The 20,652-nt window shown below is 35.1% G+C and overlaps 1 protein-coding gene across 2 annotated transcripts in view; it reads left to right on the forward strand.

Moving 5' to 3' along the window:
• UGGT1 (UDP-glucose glycoprotein glucosyltransferase 1) overlaps positions 1-20,652 on the forward strand; it is a 107,851-nt gene that overhangs the window by 12,604 nt on the left and 74,595 nt on the right. For both annotated transcript variants that reach the window (XM_043991840.1, XM_043991841.1), the window contains exons 2-6: positions 858-987; positions 12,216-12,298; positions 15,815-15,945; positions 16,941-17,053; positions 20,188-20,362. In XM_043991840.1, the coding sequence (XP_043847775.1) occupies positions 858-987; positions 12,216-12,298; positions 15,815-15,945; positions 16,941-17,053; positions 20,188-20,362 (632 nt within the window). The remainder of the gene's footprint in view (positions 1-857; positions 988-12,215; positions 12,299-15,814; positions 15,946-16,940; positions 17,054-20,187; positions 20,363-20,652) is intronic.

A 20,652-nucleotide genomic window follows, 5' to 3' on the forward strand; every position in this document is an offset into this window, starting at 1 on the left:
TTTTGTATCACTTTAAGACTTGGTGCAGTGCATGGTCCATAGTAGGTACTTAATAAATGCTTGTGTACTTGACTTAAAGGTTTCTGAACTAAAATTAATTGCAGTTATTAATTTTGGTTCAAGCAAACAGTGTGAACAGTACTCTACTTCTTGGTAGAAAGATGGGAGACTGCCATTGTTAAAGGTTCATGTTGGGTCAGACATGATTATTTTGGTTGGCTTTGCTTAATTGTTTGCTATTTGGAAGTGTCTTGTGGGGTAGGGAGTGAGGAAGTTATATTAGGAAATGACTGCATTATTTAAAAAGTTATTTAAAAAGGGGCGGCTAGGTGGCGCAGTGGATAAAGCACCAGCCCTGGATTCAGGAGTACCTGAGTTCAAATCCGGTCTCAGACACTTGACATTTACTAGCTGTGTGACCCTGGGCAAGTCACTTAACCCCCATTGCCCCACCAAAAAAAAAAAAAGCTATTAAGAAAACCACATAAGAAATATTTTAGATTTGATTGTGGGGGCAGCTACATGGCGCAGTGGATAGAGCACCGGCCCTGGATTCAGGAGGACCTGAGTTCAAATCTGGCCTCAGACACTTAACACTTAACTAGCTGTGTGATCCTGGGCAAGTCACTTAACCCCAATTGCCCAGGGAAAAAGAAAAAAAATTTGACTGTGTCAATTATTGGTCAAGCATTTGTTAACCATCTTATAGATGCTAAACACTATACTGTATTGCATGCCGTCCTTCACACCCATTCCCTTTTTTTGGCTTCATTTTTGTTACTTTTTCCTTCTTAAAATACTTACCATTCAAAACATGTGATTTTAAAATTAAATCTGATGCTTCTTTTTCCACTCAGGGATTAACTGCAGAATGGAAGTTCTGATTGCATTGTGCCTGTTCATCTCCTTAATAAAGGCAGATTCTAAAGCAATTACAACATCTCTTACTACAAAATGGTTTTCTACTCCATTATTAATAGAAGCAAGGTAAGATACATGGTTAGTTCTTTAACATGTTTGAGTGAAACAGAAAACAAATTTGACAATGAATGGACAGTAAACTATTCTAGAATTAGCAGCATCAAAAGCATTTATTAAGTACTTTCTCAGTGTGGAGCATGCTATATATATTATACAAAGGCAGTTGGTTATTGTCTTATGGAAGAAGTGATTACAGTGATGTGGCAGAGATATTAATAAAATATGTTTAAATGTACCAAATATATTGTTAAATTAATTACATTCTAACAAAAGTTTAGAAAAAATTGTATGCCACTGATTCCTATTTGGAAAAAATTTTTCTGAGAAAATAGTTGATTGATAAAGAAGGTTTGGAAGATGGACAAGGAAGTGTCCTGTAGCATAAATACTTGAAAGTCATAATGAACAAAGGAAAATTTTGTAAATTCCCAATTCTTGATTTATGCTTAATTCCACTGCTTTCTGGGTCCCTATGCTCTGCTCTCTGTGTGCTTAGTATTAAGTAATATCATTAAGTCTTACAGAAAGCCCTTTTTGGTGGGAGTAAGATAACTGGAAAGAGAAATGTAGGCATGTTGCCTCTTTAGAGGGGCTCACTGTGGTAGAGGGAAGATTATGAATTGTGAATGTCACAGTCACTTTATTTCATTCAAAGCATGGGATTTTTATTGTTGGATATAGTTTGATGTGATCATTATATTTTTTCTCAACTTAAACTCTTTTATTATTTCTATGTTTCCCCTCAGTCCCCAGAAAAATATGACTCACTGTGAAATACTGTGTTTATTTTATACACAGATACTTTCCTTGATAAAGGAGAAAGCACAATTTGGCTTTTTTGAGAGTCCTTCAGATTTGCTATGTGGTCCCAAGTCAGTCACTTGCTTAACTCTCTTGCCCCTCACCCTCCTCAGTTATAATATGATAATGCATACTCATTCTCTCCATGTCATAGTGATTCTATGACATTTCTTTTTTGTTTGTTTTTTTGAGGCAATTGGGGTTAAGTGACTTGCCCAGGGTCACACAGCTAGTAAGTGTTAAGTGTTTGAGGTCGGATTTTAACTCAGGTCCTCCTGAATCCAAGGCCGGTGCTCTATCCACCTCTCCACCTAGCTGCCTCAATATTTCTTTTTTCTTTTTGTTTGTTTTTTTGAGGCAATTTATGACATTTCAATGAAAAATCTCATTATATATACACACAAATCATGACCTATCCATGTTTTGTCATCTTATGTGATTCTTGGTCATGCTTCCCATAAACAAATCTTCCAGAGTTTTGGCCCAAGATACCTGAGGTCTTCTTCCAACTCTTTTAGTATTTGATGGTAGATAGTTCCTCCATCAATCCTCTTTTGTGAGACAAAGGTCTCATATTTAGATCTCTACCATTAAACTAGTATTTATATTTAGTCCAAAAATTGTGTTATTTTTTTTAATAGCCCTATCCCTCTCCTACCCCCTAACACCTTCTGCTTTCCTTTTCACCATTCTGCCAATGCCAGTGAAGAAGCTGAAGGAGGGATCGTATCAGACAACTAATTTTTATTTTTGTTTCATGAATTGAAAATTAAGAATTAATCACCTGCTGACTGCCTGGCTGGTGGTTGGTCTTACTAAATTTATCCAGGTCTTTAGACAGCAAGCATAGTACTTCCCAGACACTGTTCTTGATACCCCTCCAGTTGGGTGGAATCTGGCAGAAGTCATATTTAATTGGCATAGCCTTCAAAAAGCCAGAGCTCTTTCCATGCCTTGATGGTATAAAAGGAGACAACTTGTATGCAGTATAGAATAGTGATGAGAGAACTAATGGATAAAATATTTGGAGGGGTTTGAGCCCTTCAAGAACAGGAGGTATATTAGATATAAAGTATTCTTACAAACATTTTCCAAATAGTGCTATATGTTGTTCTGTGCCATATGAATAGGGTGTTTTGTGAGCAAATTTTGATGCTGACATTTTTCCCTCTATAAAATAATTATTGTGAAATTGTGTATATGTTAAAAATGGTTGCTATAATTTTTCTTTATAAAAAAGCTTAATTTCCTTTACTTTGCTTTAAAATTTTCCCACCATCCTTTAGTCCATGGCATATTATAACCCTCAAGTTTCCTAGAACAGCATTTTTGTCTTCTGTTGGTAGAGTTATAGGCAGGAAGTGTTCTTTGGGGTTTTTTTTGTTTGTTTTTTGCTTTTTTTGGTGAGGCAATTGGGGTTAAGTGACTTGCCCAGGGTCACACAGCTAGTAAATGTTAAGTGTCTGAGGCTGGATTTGAACTCAGGTCCTCCTGACTCCAGGGCCGGTGCTTTATCCCCTGTGCCACCTAGCTGCTCCTCACGGAGTGTTCTTTGGACGAATTAGTTTGAAAAATACTCTTAATAGAGTTTTTATGTAAGTGACTTAACTTAAGATCCCTGGATATCCTTGACATAACTAGATTACTTCTTCTTTCTTTCTTTTTTTTTTTTTAGTGAGGCAGTTGGGGTTAAGTGACTTGCCCAGGGTCACACAGCTAGTAAGTGTTAAGTGTCTGAGGCCGGATTTGAACTCAGGTACTTCTGAGTCCAGGGCTGGTGCTCTATCCACTGCACCACCTAGCTGCCCCTAGATTACTTCTTTCCTTTCTTTCCTTCTTTCCTTCTTTCCTTCTTTCCTTCTTTCCTTCTTTCCTTCCTTTCTTCCTTTCTTTCTTCCTTCCTTCCTTCCTTCCTTCCTTTCTTTCTTTCTTTCTTTCTTTCTTTCTTTCTTTCTTTCTTTCTTTCTTTCTTTCTTTCTTTCTTTCTTTCTTTCTTTCTTTCTTTCTTTCTTTCTTTCTTTCTTTCTTTCTTTCTTTCTTTCTTTCTTTCTTTCTTCCTTCCTTCCTTCCTTCCTTCCTTCCTTCCTTCCTTCCTTCCTTCCTTCCTTCCTTCTTTCTTTCTGTGAGGCAATTGGGGTTAAGTGACTTGCCCAGGGTCACACAGCTAGTAAGTGTTAAGTGTCCGAGGCTGGATTTGAACTCAGGTCCTCCTGACTCCAGGGCCAGTTCTCTATCCACTGTGCCACCTAGCTGCCCCTACTTCTTTTCTTAATTCCTTATATTATAATTTTAAGGACTTTGCCTAGTTTACTTCCAAATGAGTGAAATTTGCCAACATCTTGTTGATAATTCTTTATTGCTATTCAGTTATCCAATGTTTCTTTATAATTTGCTGGAAAATTATGCCAAAACCTGTATTTCATTACTCATATTTTGACTCAGTGTAACCTCCAGATACTAAATAGTATCTTGTTAGCCATTTTTTCTTAGAAACTTGGGGTGGGAGGGGAGCTTATTTATAAAATACTGTGTTCCTGACTTAAGACATTTTTGCTTCTGAAGTGAAATCAAAAGCCTTTTTACATTTTTTGAAATGCCTTAAATTAATTAAATTTAAGAACATAACCTGCTGAATAGCTTCAAACCACTTGGTACCCATTGTTCATAGACTGTGCCCAGCCTGACTAGAAATTTTTTATTTTCATATTGTCATCAATTTTTGGGCTTTTCTTTTAGGGTATTAAGAAGGGAGTATATATGTTGTGGTTGTCATTCTTGGTATGTGTGTGTGCGTGTGTGTGTGTGTGTGTGTGTGTGTGTGTGTGTGTGTGGGTGTGTGGGTGTGCACGCGCGTGTGTGTGTGTGTGTGTATACACAAAGGCATAAAGAATATTTGTGATGGCAAAAGAAATAAAGGAGAAAATATAGATATGTATTTTATATCTATATTGATATAATATATATCTATTATATATATTTTTTTCTAATGTCTAGAAATCGATATTTTCACAAATATTCTTTGGCCTTTTTCTCCTCCCTTCTCCCCACAGTAATTTCTTCAGTTATCTTTACTCTTTGGCATCCCGTATTCCATCCCTATTCCAAACTACCACTTCACCCATTTGTAAACTGAGATATTGGTCAAGCTGGTTGAGTTTGAAAGCTCAGTGGATGAACTCTGTTCACTCAAAGTTATCCCATCTCTAGAGGCTGGTCCTAGGTTTTTGAAACTGAAAACACTGACCCCCTCCCCCCCCCCCCCCCAGGTTGCTGGCTGGGCTTGGCCCAGAGTCTTTAAAGCAGACTTTAGTGATTATTAGTCTCTCCAAGAACTTGTGTTCTTGCTTGATTGAATTACAACTCTGGATATGTTTTGAGAGACTTTTGCCTTTACTATAGAAGAAGAACCGTATTGGTTAGGAGCATGAAATAATAAGTTCTTTTTAACATCCTTGTAAGAAAAGATAGTTTTCATGCTAATTAGTCTCTTAACTGACATTTCAAATCCTAAGAAAATGTGTTCTCTTAAGGTAGAGCCTTGTCCCTCTTTTTAATTTGACTTAAAAGAATTACTTATAAAGGATGCCAAACAGTTTTCATTGGTTTTTTTGTTTGTTTGTTGCAAAATAAGTATCATGGAGTCATAGTTTGGGCTAGGTTGTATTAAAATTTCTCAGCTATAACTTAAAGCTTAATTGAAAACTTCCATTTTCTATGATTAACCATGTAGAAAACTTCTTGTCAGTTTTTATGTCCATATCTGTGTACAAGTTAATTATTACAACGTATACAACATAAAAGATAGTTAGGTTCCGGGGAAACTAATTTATTATACTAGGAACAATGTTAAAAGCAGGTTGTAAAAGTAATACTTTAGGTTTATGCTTGCATATCTTTTAATGAGTGGCTATAGATAGCCATATTACTTTAATTGGATAGCTATAAACATTAGAGATCCCTTTTAAAAGATTTATTATAAATATGAAATATCAATACAACCAATTAAGTTTGCTTTGCATCCACTTAAATTTAAACAAATTAATTTCACTATATTAATATGCCACTTCTTAAGTCTCTCAAGAATTTCCTTTTTTGCCTTTCCCATTTGTTTTTCCTTATTATGATTGTGAGTATTCTGTTCTTTTGTTTCTGCTTTTTTCCTTTGTATTATCATAAAGGTTCTTAAAGATTACTTTTTATTCCTCATAGAATTCCATTATATCAGTGTATCAGAATTTATTTAACTATTCTATTGTTGGACACTGAGTATACTTCCAGTTTTAGAAATATATTTTTATTGATATATTTTGTTTATACTTCACCTTTATTTCCTAATTTAGGTACTTTTCCCCCTTATATCAGCCAATAAAAACATTGCAAAGGTAGCTTAGCCAAACTAATCAACATGCCAAAAAATGCTTCCAGTTGGGTTTTTGTTGTTGCAATTACAAATAATGCTATTTTTTAAATCTTTGAAGAAGTAGGCCCCTTTTTTTCCTTTTCGATAACATTCTCAAGGTATATTACCAACAATGTCAGAGGATGCATTAATTTTTTTTAACTTAATTTTTTTTTTTTTAGTGAGGCAATTGGAGTTAAGTGACTTGCCCAGGGTCACACAGCTAGTAAGTGTTAAATGTCTGAGGCTGGATTTGAACTCAGGTACTCCTGACTCCAGGGCCAGTGCTCTATCCACTGTGCCACCTAGCTGCCCCAAGAGGATGCATTAAAAGGATATTTTTGTAACTTTTTAGGGTACACTGTCAGGTTACATTCTCAAAAGATTCTAATAATTTATAATTTCATTAGTAATAAATGAATGAATCAATGTATCCACAATCCCACCAAATTAGAGTTTTGTTGTTCTCATTTATTTTTGCCAATTTTGAAGGTATCTCAAAGTTATTCTAATTTTCATCTCTGAAGTTGAAAACTTTTCCAAGTACTAACAATTTGTATTCCTATCCCATAACTGTTTAATGGGGAGTGGGAACTGCCTTTGTAAATTTTTTAATAGTTCCTCCTGTGTTTTAGATAATTTAATCTTTATTTCTATTTTTAGATTTTTATTACTGTTGTAGAAAAATTTAATATATTCAATCATCTTATCTCTACTAATGTTCTCTGTTTAAAGGGGGAAGGAGTTACCTGATTCTACAATTGAGATAATCACATTGCTCTTTTTAACAAAAAATTTTTAAAATCCTTTTCTTATACTTAAGTCTCTCATTTATCTGGAATTCAATGAGGTATATGCTGTGAGATGTAGAAATTTCCTTTCAAATTGTAAGCAGTCTTTCTAAAAGTATACCAGTTTCTATTTTCTATATATGGAAAAATGTAATACTAATCTCCTATATGTATTCAGCTCCCTGATATCTCTGTTCTGTGTCATTGATCTATTTCTCTGTTTTTTGACTGATAGCAAATAGTGTTGATGATGGTAATGCTTTGTAATATATTTTAAAGTCTTGGAAGGGTTCCTTATAATCATGTATTGGTCTCTTCTACCTAAACAACTCTAGACTGAACTTTTGGAAAGTTCTGGACCAGAGTACATGGAAGCTAATTTTCTTAGGCCTACTTGACATTCAGTACTCATAAAACTTTACAATACATAAGCCATACTTGTTTGGTGAGGTGAATGAAAAATCAAATTATCAGAGAATATCTTCTGTAATTGTATGAAAGACAGATATTTGTTCTTTATCTTGATTGCATCCTGCCAACCTACAGGCCTTATATTTCTTAATTTTAATTTTATTTTTTTTTGCAGGGCAATGAGGGTTAAGTGACAAGTGTCTGAGGCTGGATTTGAACTCAGGTCCTCCTGAATCCAGGGCTGGTGCTTTATCCACTGCACCACCTAGCTGCCCTCAGGCCTTATATTTCTTGTTATTATGCCCTCTTTCTGAATTGGTACTTTATACTCTCTTTGCTTGTGCATAGAGTAAATACTTATATACTTGATCTGTATAGTTAATATTTATAGGTCCTTCCTGTGTCTGAATCCCTGTTATTTTGGATGATAGGGATTATGTTAAACTTGTTTGATGCAATGGTTAAAATGGTTCTGTGCTCAAGGAGGCTCTTAGTAAACGAATTTTTATGATGGTTACCATCAAAACCTTTTTTTATAGAGAAACTATGTGAATTACCAGACAGAAAATGTTCTTTATTTTTCTCATATATTTGGATGTAGTGGTGGAGTAGATGAGAGTTGTACTCTCACAGTTATGGCACGTAGTGGGAAAGTATTCTTTTTGCAAGGTAAAATGAGATTAAGACTTGAAGCTTGCTGTAAAACTGCATTAAGAAAGTGACAGATTGGGGCAGCTAGGTGGTGTCAGGAGGAACTGAGTTCAAATCCTACCTCAGACACTTGACACTTACTAGCTGTGTGACTCTGGACAAGTCACTTAACCTTCATTGTCCCACCCCCCCAAAAAAGTGACAGATCACTATAATGTGAATAATATTCTGCCTTGGTAGGAGAAAAAAGTCAATTAGCTTTAAACTGGTTAATCCACAACAAGATATTGTCTTTAAAAGTGAGTATTGCTTCAAATAAAATTTGATTAAAACCCAAGTTTTGCACTCTTTTAGTGAGTTTAAATTGCTTTATTAATATGAAGGAGATTTTGAAAACTATTTTAGGTGAGTTTAAAGTTGGGACAAATGTAAAGAATATATTGAATTCTACAAATAAATTACCTTTTAGATCAATATCAATTTAAGATTTATGCTTGAAAATTTGTATTGAAACTTCAACCTTTAGATAATCTGTGTTATTGGTGATATAAATTATTCTCTCCACCTGTTCAGATTGTAATCCAGTCACCATTCCTCCCCATCCTGTGCAACTCTTGTCCTCCTATACATCCTTCACTGGGGAGCCTAGTCTGCTGAGGCCAATCTTCTAGGAAGGATAAAGAGAGATATTATTTGGAAAGTGCTTAGTATAGTGCCTGCTATGTAGAAGGTGCTATATAAATATTCACTATTATTATCTCTTGACAGCTATTAATAGGGGAACTTCCCTTCTTCTCTCTCTGACTGGCCAGCTCTTCTCTTTTTCCATGAATACATTATCTAACAATTTTTTTTCCTGCACGTCTTAATTTATAATCTATTACAACTCATTGTATAATTCTCTTTTGCTCCTTGGGTGACCCTCAGTTTGAATTCTTTAGGGTCTATGGAATTCTATGACATAGCAATACTGCATAACCACAATAGTGTTGTTTAAAAAAAACCAAACCAAAACAACAAAACCCCAAGTTGAATGTGAGCTCCTTGAGAGGAGGTACAGTTTTTCTTTTGTCTTTGAGTCCTTGGTACCAAGGACAGTGCCTTGCACAGAAGTAATACTTAACAAATGTTTGTTGAATTGGTTTGGATAGAAATATATGGACTTTTGCTTCAGGGAGAACCTTGCCATCATTAAAAACACTTCAGTTTCCCAAAGTCTTTCCAGTCCACTGTCTTCCACTTATTCAACTCTGGATCCAATTTATTGTCTATTTTCAGTGTTTGTTCTAGATCAACCAGCAAATATTTGTTAAGCATGTATTATAAACTAGACACTGTGGTAGGGACCAGGGCTATAAAGACAAAAATGAAACATCATCTGCCCTCAAAAACCTTAATATTCCCCTCTTCTTCTCATTACTCTCTTCTCTTTTTCCCACCCCCTTTCTCTCCTTCCCTTCTATCTCTATTTTCCTCTGTTCCTCTGTCTCCTCTTTATCTTGTACACCAACTCTCTGGATTGACCTGCACATCACAGCCTAGGGGAAAAGCATTCTTCATCTTGAAGCAGCTAAGTGACACACTGGATAAATCACTGGGCCTGGAATCATACCTGAATTAAAATGCAGCTGTAGATGCTTATTAGCACTGTAATCCTGGCCAGGTCACCTACTTCTTCCTGTCTCAGTTTCCTCATCTGTAAAATGGGGAATAGTACCTACCTTCCATGGTGGTTGAGATAATGAGATAGTATTTGTAAAGTGCTTACCAGAGTGCCTTGCACTTAATGAATACTTATCCTCCTTCATTCTCTTGGTTTTTTCTCTTTGGAAAATAGACCAAATTCTTTTGAGTAATAATGAATTTCATTTAGTATACTTGGGCAGTTTTCTCGGCCTTAATACAATTAGCCTAATGCATCCACAAACCATGAGCATCTTGTGGGCCTCACCATCTATGGGTTATCCCATACATTTGGCCTTTTTCCTTACATCCTCTGTAATGGTGGCAGAGACCTTTGGCAAGGTTACATGTCCTATTATATATCATTTACATTTAATAATCAGAAGGTTAATGGACAAAATTAATCCTGTTGTATCTTTCTACAGATTTTGTAGGATTCTGACATTTGCATGGGAGACACCTTGTTGGAAGAATCTTTAAGGCAACATTTGTCTCTCTCTCTTCAAATTCTGTTTTATATTCCAGTAAATACAGAAGGATCTTGTAATTTCTACACTTTTCATTCGTTTGTAGAATATAGTTTGTGAAAGATTGTCCGGGCCCTTTGCAAATCTTCTTGCTTTCAATCCATGTATATTATTTTCCCAAAGTTTTTATATGGTTGGGAAAGTAGGCACATAGTTTTGTAGTTAGTTATTGATTTTCTCTTGGTCTCTTCCTGTTTTTTGGTTTTAAGGTTCTAGTTTATTTCCATCTTTTCCTCCCCTTTGTCACATACTTGGAGAATTGATCCGTCAATGCCCTCAAATTTTTGTCTTGTCCCTCTTTGATTTGATCTGATTTAGTTCTATGTATCCTTGTTTTCTTCATTGCTATTTTCACTTTAACATATAGTGCATCTAGAACTGTGATATTAGAGTCCAAATGTCGTGACACTACTGTCATTGATATTTTTAGAAGTTTATTATAAAAGCTTTATCATTATTCATGGCTGCCACATTTCTAGTCTTGGCAAGGAGTTACTAAATTTTAAAAGTATATCTTGATTCAGTGTTGAGGCTTTTAAAAAAAATGATTAATACCCCATTATCTTCCACAAGGAATATTAGGACATTTACTGTAATTATTTTCATGGTGGTTTTCTTGCTATTACTTATCATGAATCTTGCAAAACAAGATGACCAAATGTCCTATGAAATGATATTTCTTGTTGCTTTTTGTTGCATGATAAAACCAGCTATGTCAACTCCCTTATTTCTTCCTTCAGGGAGAACCTATGAATTCTCCTTCCTTTTGGGTACAAATTCCCTTTCTGGATTCATTTATAGCAAGAATATTATGTGATCTAGGTCTTGAAGTGATATGCCTGGTCTTTGGTTATTAGGCAGTCATTTGATAATATCTAAAAATATTTATAAACGATCTAACAAGTGTGATTTTTAATATCATAAATCTTATTTCCCACTGCTTTGTCAGCTTCATTGCAAAAACAGAAGGGGGTTACATAAGACTGAGTATTTTTAAAGTTATTTTTGGTTTTATGGGTTGTCATGACCAAAGGATTTATGGAATATGATGCTTTCTGTACTTTAGACAGATCTTGGAAAAGCATACCTGGTCTGTTGCTTATATTTAACTACATACACATATGCATACATATATACATATGTCTGTATGTACACATGCATATATACTTCATATTATGTGTATAGATATATATACACATGTTTTTACATGTATTTTTTGTCTTTTTGTTAGAAGGTAAGCTTATTGTGAGTAGATTCTTTTTTGTTTGTTTGTTTGTTTGTTTTTTTGCTGGACAATGAGGGTTAAATGACTTGCCTAGGGTCACACAGCTAGTGTCAAGTGTCTGAGGCTGGATTTGAACTCAGGTCTTCCTGAATCCAAGGCCAGTGCTTTATCGACTGCGCCACCTAGCTGCCCCTGTGAGTAGATTCTTAATAAATGCTTGCTGATATATTGGGTTATACTTAAAGCCTCATCCAGCATGGTAGAAGCTGTTAGAGGCTGCCTTCTGCTAGTGTTGTCTGGTGTTCACGATGAGACATTCAAGTAGGATTTTAAAAACATGAAGCAAAATACTGACTTGAGAAGTTCTCATAGCTTACTATAGTTCTCCATTGGAGAAATTTAAGAAATGTAGATGCTTATCTTGTCTCAGATCTCTCAGCAAATTCAGTACACAGAGCCAATACCAGAATTGAGTATTTCTTATTCTTTACCTCATGTTCCTACTGTATAATGTTTTGACTCTCTGGAGTTCTTTTTTAATGAGCTTCTCTACTAACTTCAATCATTTCTACTCTTATTCCAAACTTTACAATTATTGACTATTCAGTGCATTTACTTGCATTAGAATTGGAATTAGGAAACTATCAACTTTAACTGTTTTGTTTTCTTTATTACTGCAATTTTGGGTGGTTGATATTAAAGGGTTTTTTTTCCTCTCCTTTTGACATTTCTTCCTTTTCTCCCAGTGAATTTTTAGCAGAAGAAAGTCAAGAGAAATTTTGGAATTTTGTAGAAGCCAGTGAAAATATTGGATCAACGGATCATGATGGTAAAATTGCAGTAAATGCTGCTTTGACTTTTTTTTGTCTGTTCTTTCTTTCCTATATTATGGTTTCCTTTGTTGTATATGAAACATAGAAGATAAAGAAAAAATACTTTTTTGGTTAAATGACTTAAGTTGAGAAGTAGTAGTCAGGACAGAGTAATCTTAGATACCATTCATAGCAATTGTGTTAGAAGTGATTTCTTTGTCTTTGTACTTTTGTGCTGAATGGCTAAAGCAAATGAATGTTTAAATATACCCTGGTGATGAAATTTATTGTAGATTATTCAGTAAATAACAAATAAGTTTTTGACTTGAATATGATTCAGCCCTTAATCTGGGAAATGTAGTAAGAGAAAATGCACTTTAATTTGTTAACTAACTATTTAGTTAGTCACTCATCACCATTGTTGTGTGCCATTATGTATATTTATGAACATGAGTATTCTTTGTACACAGCCAAAAAGCTCATGTAGAACTTGAGTAGCAGAATATCAGATTCAGCCCTGAAGGTATATGGTCTAAGCATTGACAGTCTTTAGGGATATTAAAATATACTCAAATGTTTGAAACCTGCACCATCAAATTTTACTTTTATGACTGAGAACTAGCTAGAATTGTTTGAATTCTCAAAAATCAGTTTGCTTTTTATTAGGACAAGTTTTATATAATTGTGCTTTATAATGAAATTTGTGCTCTTTTGTGTTGTAATGAACAGTTGTAGTAGGCATATATTATTACTTGAGGCATTTTTGACTGGTAGAAATTGGTTATGAAAATATTTCATTTCCTTGAACAAATCAAGAAAACTTTTTTAAGGAATAGCTCTTTTTTATCAAATACTGAGGCCCTGTGGGTTTTTTAATGTTTCTTATTACTTTTTTTATTTAGTATTTTATTTTTTACCTGATTACATGTAACAACAATTTTCAACATTTACTTTTAAATTTTCGAGTTCCAAATACTCTACCTCCCTCTTTGCCCCCCTCGTTGAGAAGGCAAGAAGTTTGATATAGATTATAACTTGTGTAGTTATGCAAAATATATTTCTATATTAGTCATGTAAATTGTCTTTTTCCATTGCACAGCTCTCCCCAAAACTTTAAAAGTAGCCAATACCCTTTTGTACTTTTCCACTTTCATTTATTATGTCCATTATTCCTTTCTTCCACTCTCCACTAAGGACTTTCTTAGAATAGAGACCATTTTCTATGAGCTCCTCCTTCTCCCCTTTTCTATTTCTCTTATACTCCCTAAACACCCTATTCTCTCTTCTTTTGCCTTCTTAAAGAGGTGACCTTTCTTCCTTCTAAGGATAGCTGCTCTTCATGTAACCTTGATTCCATTCATTTCCTTTTTCTTCATTAGGTAACTGACAATTTATTCCCCCTCTCTAATTTTTTATCCTTTCCTGAAAGTAACTAGGAACCTAGGAACCCACCCAAACTTCAGTCCTGGGGAAAAACAAACAAACAAGCTGTTTGTTTCAAGCTGTTATCCCATATAGATCTTTTCTTTTGCAATTAAACTCCTAGAAAATGCAGTGTGACTTCTGACCCTCTTTGTTAACTGAAGAGTTTCTCTCCAAAGTTATTGATGATTTTTTAATCGCCACATCTGTTTTCCTTTTCTCAATCCTGCTGCCTTTGACACTATGGAACCCTATCTTCCTGGATACTTTCTCTTCTGTGGGTTTTTATGATACTACTGTCTCTTGGTTTTCCTCCTACCTGTCTGACTCTGACTTCTACTAGATCTTTATCCACACCATGCTCCCAAACTGTGGACTCTGTCCTTTTCTCTTCTTTTTCATCTAATGACATCAGCTTTCATGGCTTTATAATTATTGTCTCTCTGCAGATGACTTTTAGCATCTTTGGATTCAGCTCTAGTCTTCCTCTCTGGCTCTAGTCACACATCCTCAAATGCTTTTTGGGTATTCCAAGCTTGGGCAGCTAGGTGGCACAATGGATAGAGCACCAAACCTGAATTCAGAAGGACCTGAGTTCAAATCTGGCCTCAGACTCTTGATACTTACTAGCTGTGTGACCCTGGGGAAGTCACTTAACCCCCACTGCCCCGAAAAAAAACAACCAAAAACACCCCCCAAAACAGAGGGGTATTCCAAGCTTAATATCCCTGAGGCATTTCAGACTCAGTAGATTCAAAATATAACTCATTATCTTTCTCCTCAAACCCAGTCCTTTTCCAGACATTTTTTTCTGTTTAATACACTACCATCTTTCCAATAATACTGGTATTGTCTTGAACTCTTCATTTTCCCTCACATCACATATCTAACTAGTTTGCCAAATCTTGTCCTGTCCTTCTCTCTATTCAAATGACCACTACCTTAGTTCAGGTATTCATCTCTTTTTACCTAGACTGTTGTCATACCTTCCTAATTGTTTCTCTTAACTCAAGTTTCTCCCTTTTTCAGTCTGTCCTCCATACATTTGCCAATGTGGTTTGCTTCATGTAGGTTTGACCCTATCAGTCCTTTACTAAATAATCTTGATCATTTCCCTAGTGTTCCTTTGATCAAATATAAACTTCAGTTTTGGCATTTAAACCTCTTCATGACCTGGTTCCAACCTATCTTTATAACTGTGTTGTCTATTGCTTGTCTTCCTTCATACTACTGTCCATTCAAACTGGTGTTCCTACTGTTCCTCTACAGGATGCTCCTTCTCTTATCTCTGTGCTTTTGCATTGACTCTCCCCTGTGCCTCTTGGAATTCCTTGTTTATTTCGAGATTGAGCTTAAGCATCATTTTCTACATGAAAGTTTTCTTGATTCTCCCAGATGCCAGTGCCTTACTGCTCAAAATTTCCTTGAATTTATTTTGTATCTGTTTTATACACTTATTTACTTAGACATTTCCTCTGATGGAATGCGAGCTCCTCAAGAGCAGGGATTGATTCCTTTTGTCTTTGTTTCCCCAGAGTCTTACACAGTAGCTGGCACAAAGTAGGCCCTTATTAAATGCTTATTGGTTGGGGGTAGCTAGGTGGCGCAGTGGATAGAGCACCGGCCCTGGATTCAGGAGTATCTGAGTTCAAATCCGGCCTCAGACACTTGACACTTACTAGCTGTGTGACCCTGGGCAAGTCACTTAACCCCCATTGCCCTGCAAAAAAAAAAAAAAATTAAAAAAAAATGCTTATTGGTTGACATAGTGCTTAATAAATGCTTGTTGGTTGAATAACACAGCTGTAATATGTAGCTATCATGTGATAACTCCATCATTTCATTCATTCATTCATTTATTTAATTTTCTTTTTTCCATGGGGCAGTGAGGGTTAAGTGACTTGCCCAGGATCACAAAGTTAGTAAGTATCCAATGTCTGAGGCTGGATTTGAACTCAGGTCCTCTTGACTCCAGGGCTGGTGCTTTATCTACTGTGCCACCTAGCTGCCCCAATATTTTACTTTTTTTAAAGTAATTTTTACATATAGTAATTGATTTAATCATTTACAATCAAGTACAATTTTTGATTCTTTGTGTTCTTCTTTGACAGGTAGTGATTACTCCTATTATCATGAACTATTGAAGACAGCATTTCATTATCTGTCACCTCTTCAGCAGAACTTGCTGAAATTTTCTCTGTCTCTTCGCTCCTATTCAGCTACAGTTCAAGCTTTCCAACAGGTTAGTATGTCCCAGTACCTTTATACAACAACTTTCAGTAGAATCATAATATGTTTAATCTGTACATTAAGTATATACAAAATGCCTACTTGGGATCTCTTGTTTAAATTAATTTCTTGTTCATACATAATAATCCTTATTTTTAGCTGTTAAATCATAAATTCTCTTTGAGAATTCCATTTCACCCAATTTGGATAAAAAAAGCTGCAGAATATATTTCACCTAAACTATCCTTGTCCCAAAATGCCACACTCCCAAACTCCTAAGACAGAGAGCTTTGTCAGTGTGCCTTTTCCTTTGCTCACTTTATTTCCATATAGCCATGTAATTTTTCATAAACAGATTAAATTACAGAACTATAAGTGATCTTACAATACCTTTTCCTTTTCCTATCTCATTACAAACAAGCATGTGAACCTGCATTTAATTAAACTTGCAGACACGCATATCTCATTAAGCCTTTATATTTATGTCTATCATTATACATCCATTGAATTTGTGCATCTTATTTTGTCTTTCCCTTAGAACATTTCATTATACTCTTTATATAATTAAACCTTTTTCACTTAGCCTTCCCTTAGACCCTTTTCTGCTTGCTATAGTTTATTTTTTTTAGGGCATTTATCATTCTTTCCCTTTGCATTCATATTACATTTCATGGCTCATTTAACTAAAGTGAACTGCCTATACCTTCGAAGTTAAAATTAATGTTTTTAATATTTTCAAGTTATACTCCATTTTGTAGATATCTTGTTACTGCTTGAAACATTGAATCAGAGTCATAGAATGTTAGAACTGGAAGATACTTTAGAAATAATCTACCCCAATCTCCTCATTTTACAAATGAGGAAACAAACTTAGAGAGGCAGCACCTTTGAATTTAAATAATGGAGTTGGGTATTTGGAAGTAGTAGGATTTCATCCATAGTTGGACTATTTTATTTTTCCTTTGGCTAGAAATTATTTTAAAAAAATATTCTTGTTTTATCTGGCAGATAGCAGCTGATGAACCTCCACCAAAAGGTTGTCACTCATTCTTTTCAGTTCATGGAGAGAAAACTTGTGATTTTGACACACTCGGAGCACTTTTACAGACGGCATCTAAAAGGTAGAGTGTGTGTCTCTAATATTTTCCTCTGCCAATAACATGTAATCTTAGGATCTTAGATTATAGATTTCAGACCCCATCAAGTACAAGCCTCTCTCTTTATAGTTGAGGGAACTGAGCACAGAGAGGTTTAAATGATTTGTACAGAGGTCATATAGCAAGTAAATGTCTGTAATGAGATTCAAACCCAAGTCTTCCTGACTTCAAGTGCAGTGTCTTACTCATTGCACCATGTGGCATACTCATATATAAATTATGCCATAATGTGTTATTTCTCTTTTAAAATTTATTCTTTCTTATTTAATGTTTCCAGTTTCCATGGACCATTACACTATTATTTGTATCTTAGAACAGAGTACCAGGTTTTGTTAACTTCATTTTAAAATATTATGATTTCTTAAAAAGCACTACATATTAGGGATGTTTCTGATTTTATTCTTTAAAAATATGGTTTTCAAACAATTAAGAATATTTAAATAATTTAAATTAAATCTAAATAATTTAAATAAAACTTTTTAGAATATTATATCAGTAATTAAAAAGCTATTTTTCCTACAGTTAGGTTATTTGTGGAAGCTAAATGGAAGAGGTGGATATTTTACTACATCTCTAGGGCATCAAGTTTCATTATCTTCTGTTAGTTTTTGATTGTAATATTATTCATTTGTGGTGTTGTGTTTATTGTACATGCCTTAGGTATTGAAATGTCAAAATGAGTACTGGCTACATATTAGAGTTCTCTCAAATTGTTTATATGTTCAATAACAGATATTATTTTATTTGGCTTTGACATTTTTCTAAATTTAAGAGGTAACTTTGATTTCATTCTTTTCTATTGTTGACAACCTTTGACAACTTACCTAAACTCTCTGGCACCTAGTTTCCTTGCCTTTAAAATGAGAGGGTCTCCGTTTCCTTTGTGGGGGCCTCATCCATGTCCTCTTCTAGTGTATGAGAATTCTGCAGGGTTCTGTCCTGAGGTCTTTTCTCCTTCCATATTATCTTTAAGTTCCTCAGTTTTCGTGGGTTCAGCCCTGTTCTCTGTGCAGAAGGTTCCTGAATTTTTACATCTAGTCCTGTCTTCTCTCTTCTGTTCCAGTCCTGCAACATCACCAACTATTAGGCATTGATCTATATTGGACATCCCCAACTGGATATTCTATAGGCATCTCAATCTCAACAGAACTCATTCTATTTCCTTTAAAATTAAAAAAAATTATTTACTCTAATCAGCCAAAATCTGCCTTTTCACCCTCCTATCCCCACCCTCCCCTCCTGTTGAGAATAGGAGAAAAACAAAACTCATTATAAATATATTTATAGAACTCATTACATTTCTCCCCAAATTTATTCCTTTCTCAAACGTACTTATTTCTGTCCAGAGGCCCTCCATCTTTCAAATTCCCCAGGTTTGCTTCTTCAGAGTCATCATCTATTTTTTCTTTCTCATACCTCATATCCAGTCAGTTGTTAAATCCTGTGGACTTTAACTTTAAAACTTCTTAAAAATTCCTCCCTTCTCTCACCTTCATAATCACCACCCCAGTTCATGCCTGCATCACTTCCCACCTGCAGTATTGTATTAGCCTCCTTATTGCTTTTCCTGTTCCTAATCAGTCATCCTGACAGTTGCCAGATTGCTCTCTCTAAAAGGGTCTGACATGTCCCGTACCAGCCTACTGAAGAGCTGTAAATATCTGTTTGTTGTCTTCACTACAAAATACATTTTTTTTTTCTGTTTGGCATTTAAAGCCCTCATAATTTGGTTCCACTTTACCTTTCTGGGTTTATTATAGATTACTCTTCTTTGTGCTATGTTCCAGCCAAATGGTCCTTTTGTTTTCCTTTGTACATGCCAATCACCAAGCATTTCTTAAGCTCCTACTGTATATCAGGTGCTGGGCTGGCTGCTGGGGAAAAAAGAGAAAAACCAAACAGTTCTTCCCTTAAGGAGCATATCTAGCAAGAGGAAACACATATACATATGTAGGCATGTCCAAAATAGTTACCAGGTAATTATCTGGGGAAGGAGCTTGCACAAGCTGGGAGAATAGGATATTCCCAGAACTGAGCTTTGGAAGAAAATAAGGGTTCTGGGAGCTATAAGTGAGATGTGAGCACATTCTAGGGATGGGGAACATCTAGTACAAGAGTATGGGATGGAACCAGATTTTAAGGGCTTTAAATGTCAAATAGAAGAGTTTTGTATTTGTTTTATCAGGTAATAGGAAGCCATTGGAGTTTATTGAGTATAAGGGATTTACCTGGTCAGGCCTGTGTTTTAGGAAAGTCACTTTGGTAGCTGTAAAATGTCTGAAGAAGTGCTGTGTGCAGGAGGAATTAGGTTTGTCCTGTTTGGTCCCAGAGTGCAGAATCAGGAGCAGTGGAGTTGCAGAGTTAAAATTTAGGCTTGACAGGATAAACTTTCTAGTAATTGCCCCTTTCCAAAAGTGGAACGGGCTGCCCCAAAAGATGGTAGATTCCCCTTCTTTTGGGATCTTCAGACAGGTTGGATGACCACTTGTCAGGCATTATAGTAGAAATTCACTTGGTATTTAGGTTGGAATAGATAATAATAATAATAATAATAGCATTTATTTAGTGCTTACTGTGTGTCAGGCACTGTGCTAAGCACTTTATAGTTATTACCTCATTTGTTCCTTCCTCACAGCAACTCTGGGAGGTAGGTGCATTAGTATTTTCATATTACAGTTGAAGAAACTGAGGCAAACACAGGTTGTGTCTGAGGCCAAAGTTGAGCTCAGGTCTTTCTGATTTGCAGGCTTAGCACTCTATGGCAGATGGCTCTGAGGTCGCTTCCATGATTTTTGTGGTCATATAGGCTTTATGTGCCACGTAAGCCTAGTTAATATCCATAAGTAGTGTCAGTATCATACAACATATTAGAAAACCCATATGATTATAACAGTAGATTCAGAAAAAGTATGTGATAATAATCCAACAGTGATTCATGATAAAAACAAACAGTAGAAAGAATAGAAATACAGGGAATTTTTCCCTCATGTTCTTGGTATTAGAATACTTAAATAAAGTTAGTAATAGTAATTAAACTCTTTTGTAGAAATAGAGTTGATTTGAATTGTCTTATTACAACTTTTGATGTTTATTCCCAGACCCAAACCAAATTTGTTCAAAGGGGATCACAGATATCCGTCCTTAAATCCTGGAAGCCCGGTGGTGATATTCTACTCAGAGATTGGCTCTAAAGAATTTTATAATTTCCACCATCAACTTGTAGCAAAAAGCAGTGCAGGGAAAATAAATTATGTACTCAGACACTATATATCAGTAAGTATTATTTTAATTTTTAAACTTTTATTGGTTGTTAGTTTGGCCTGGCATATATATTTATGTTGTTCTTTTGCGTCATTTGATTATTTATATCATTCTTTAGTATTTTCATTTTCATCACACCTGGCTATATTTTCTTTATACATTTGTGTAGAAGGATTGCCTACCTTTCCAATAAAAATTAGAAAGAAAGTAGTGTTCAGGGTGGCCGAATGAAGTTATTACATTTTTATTCCCCAAACCCCATAGATAGCATTTTCTAAATTGGAATTAGTGAACTGATACTT

The sequence above is a fragment of the Dromiciops gliroides genome, chromosome 3 (assembly GCF_019393635.1).
Source record: "Dromiciops gliroides isolate mDroGli1 chromosome 3, mDroGli1.pri, whole genome shotgun sequence".
NCBI lineage: Eukaryota > Metazoa > Chordata > Mammalia > Microbiotheria > Microbiotheriidae > Dromiciops > Dromiciops gliroides.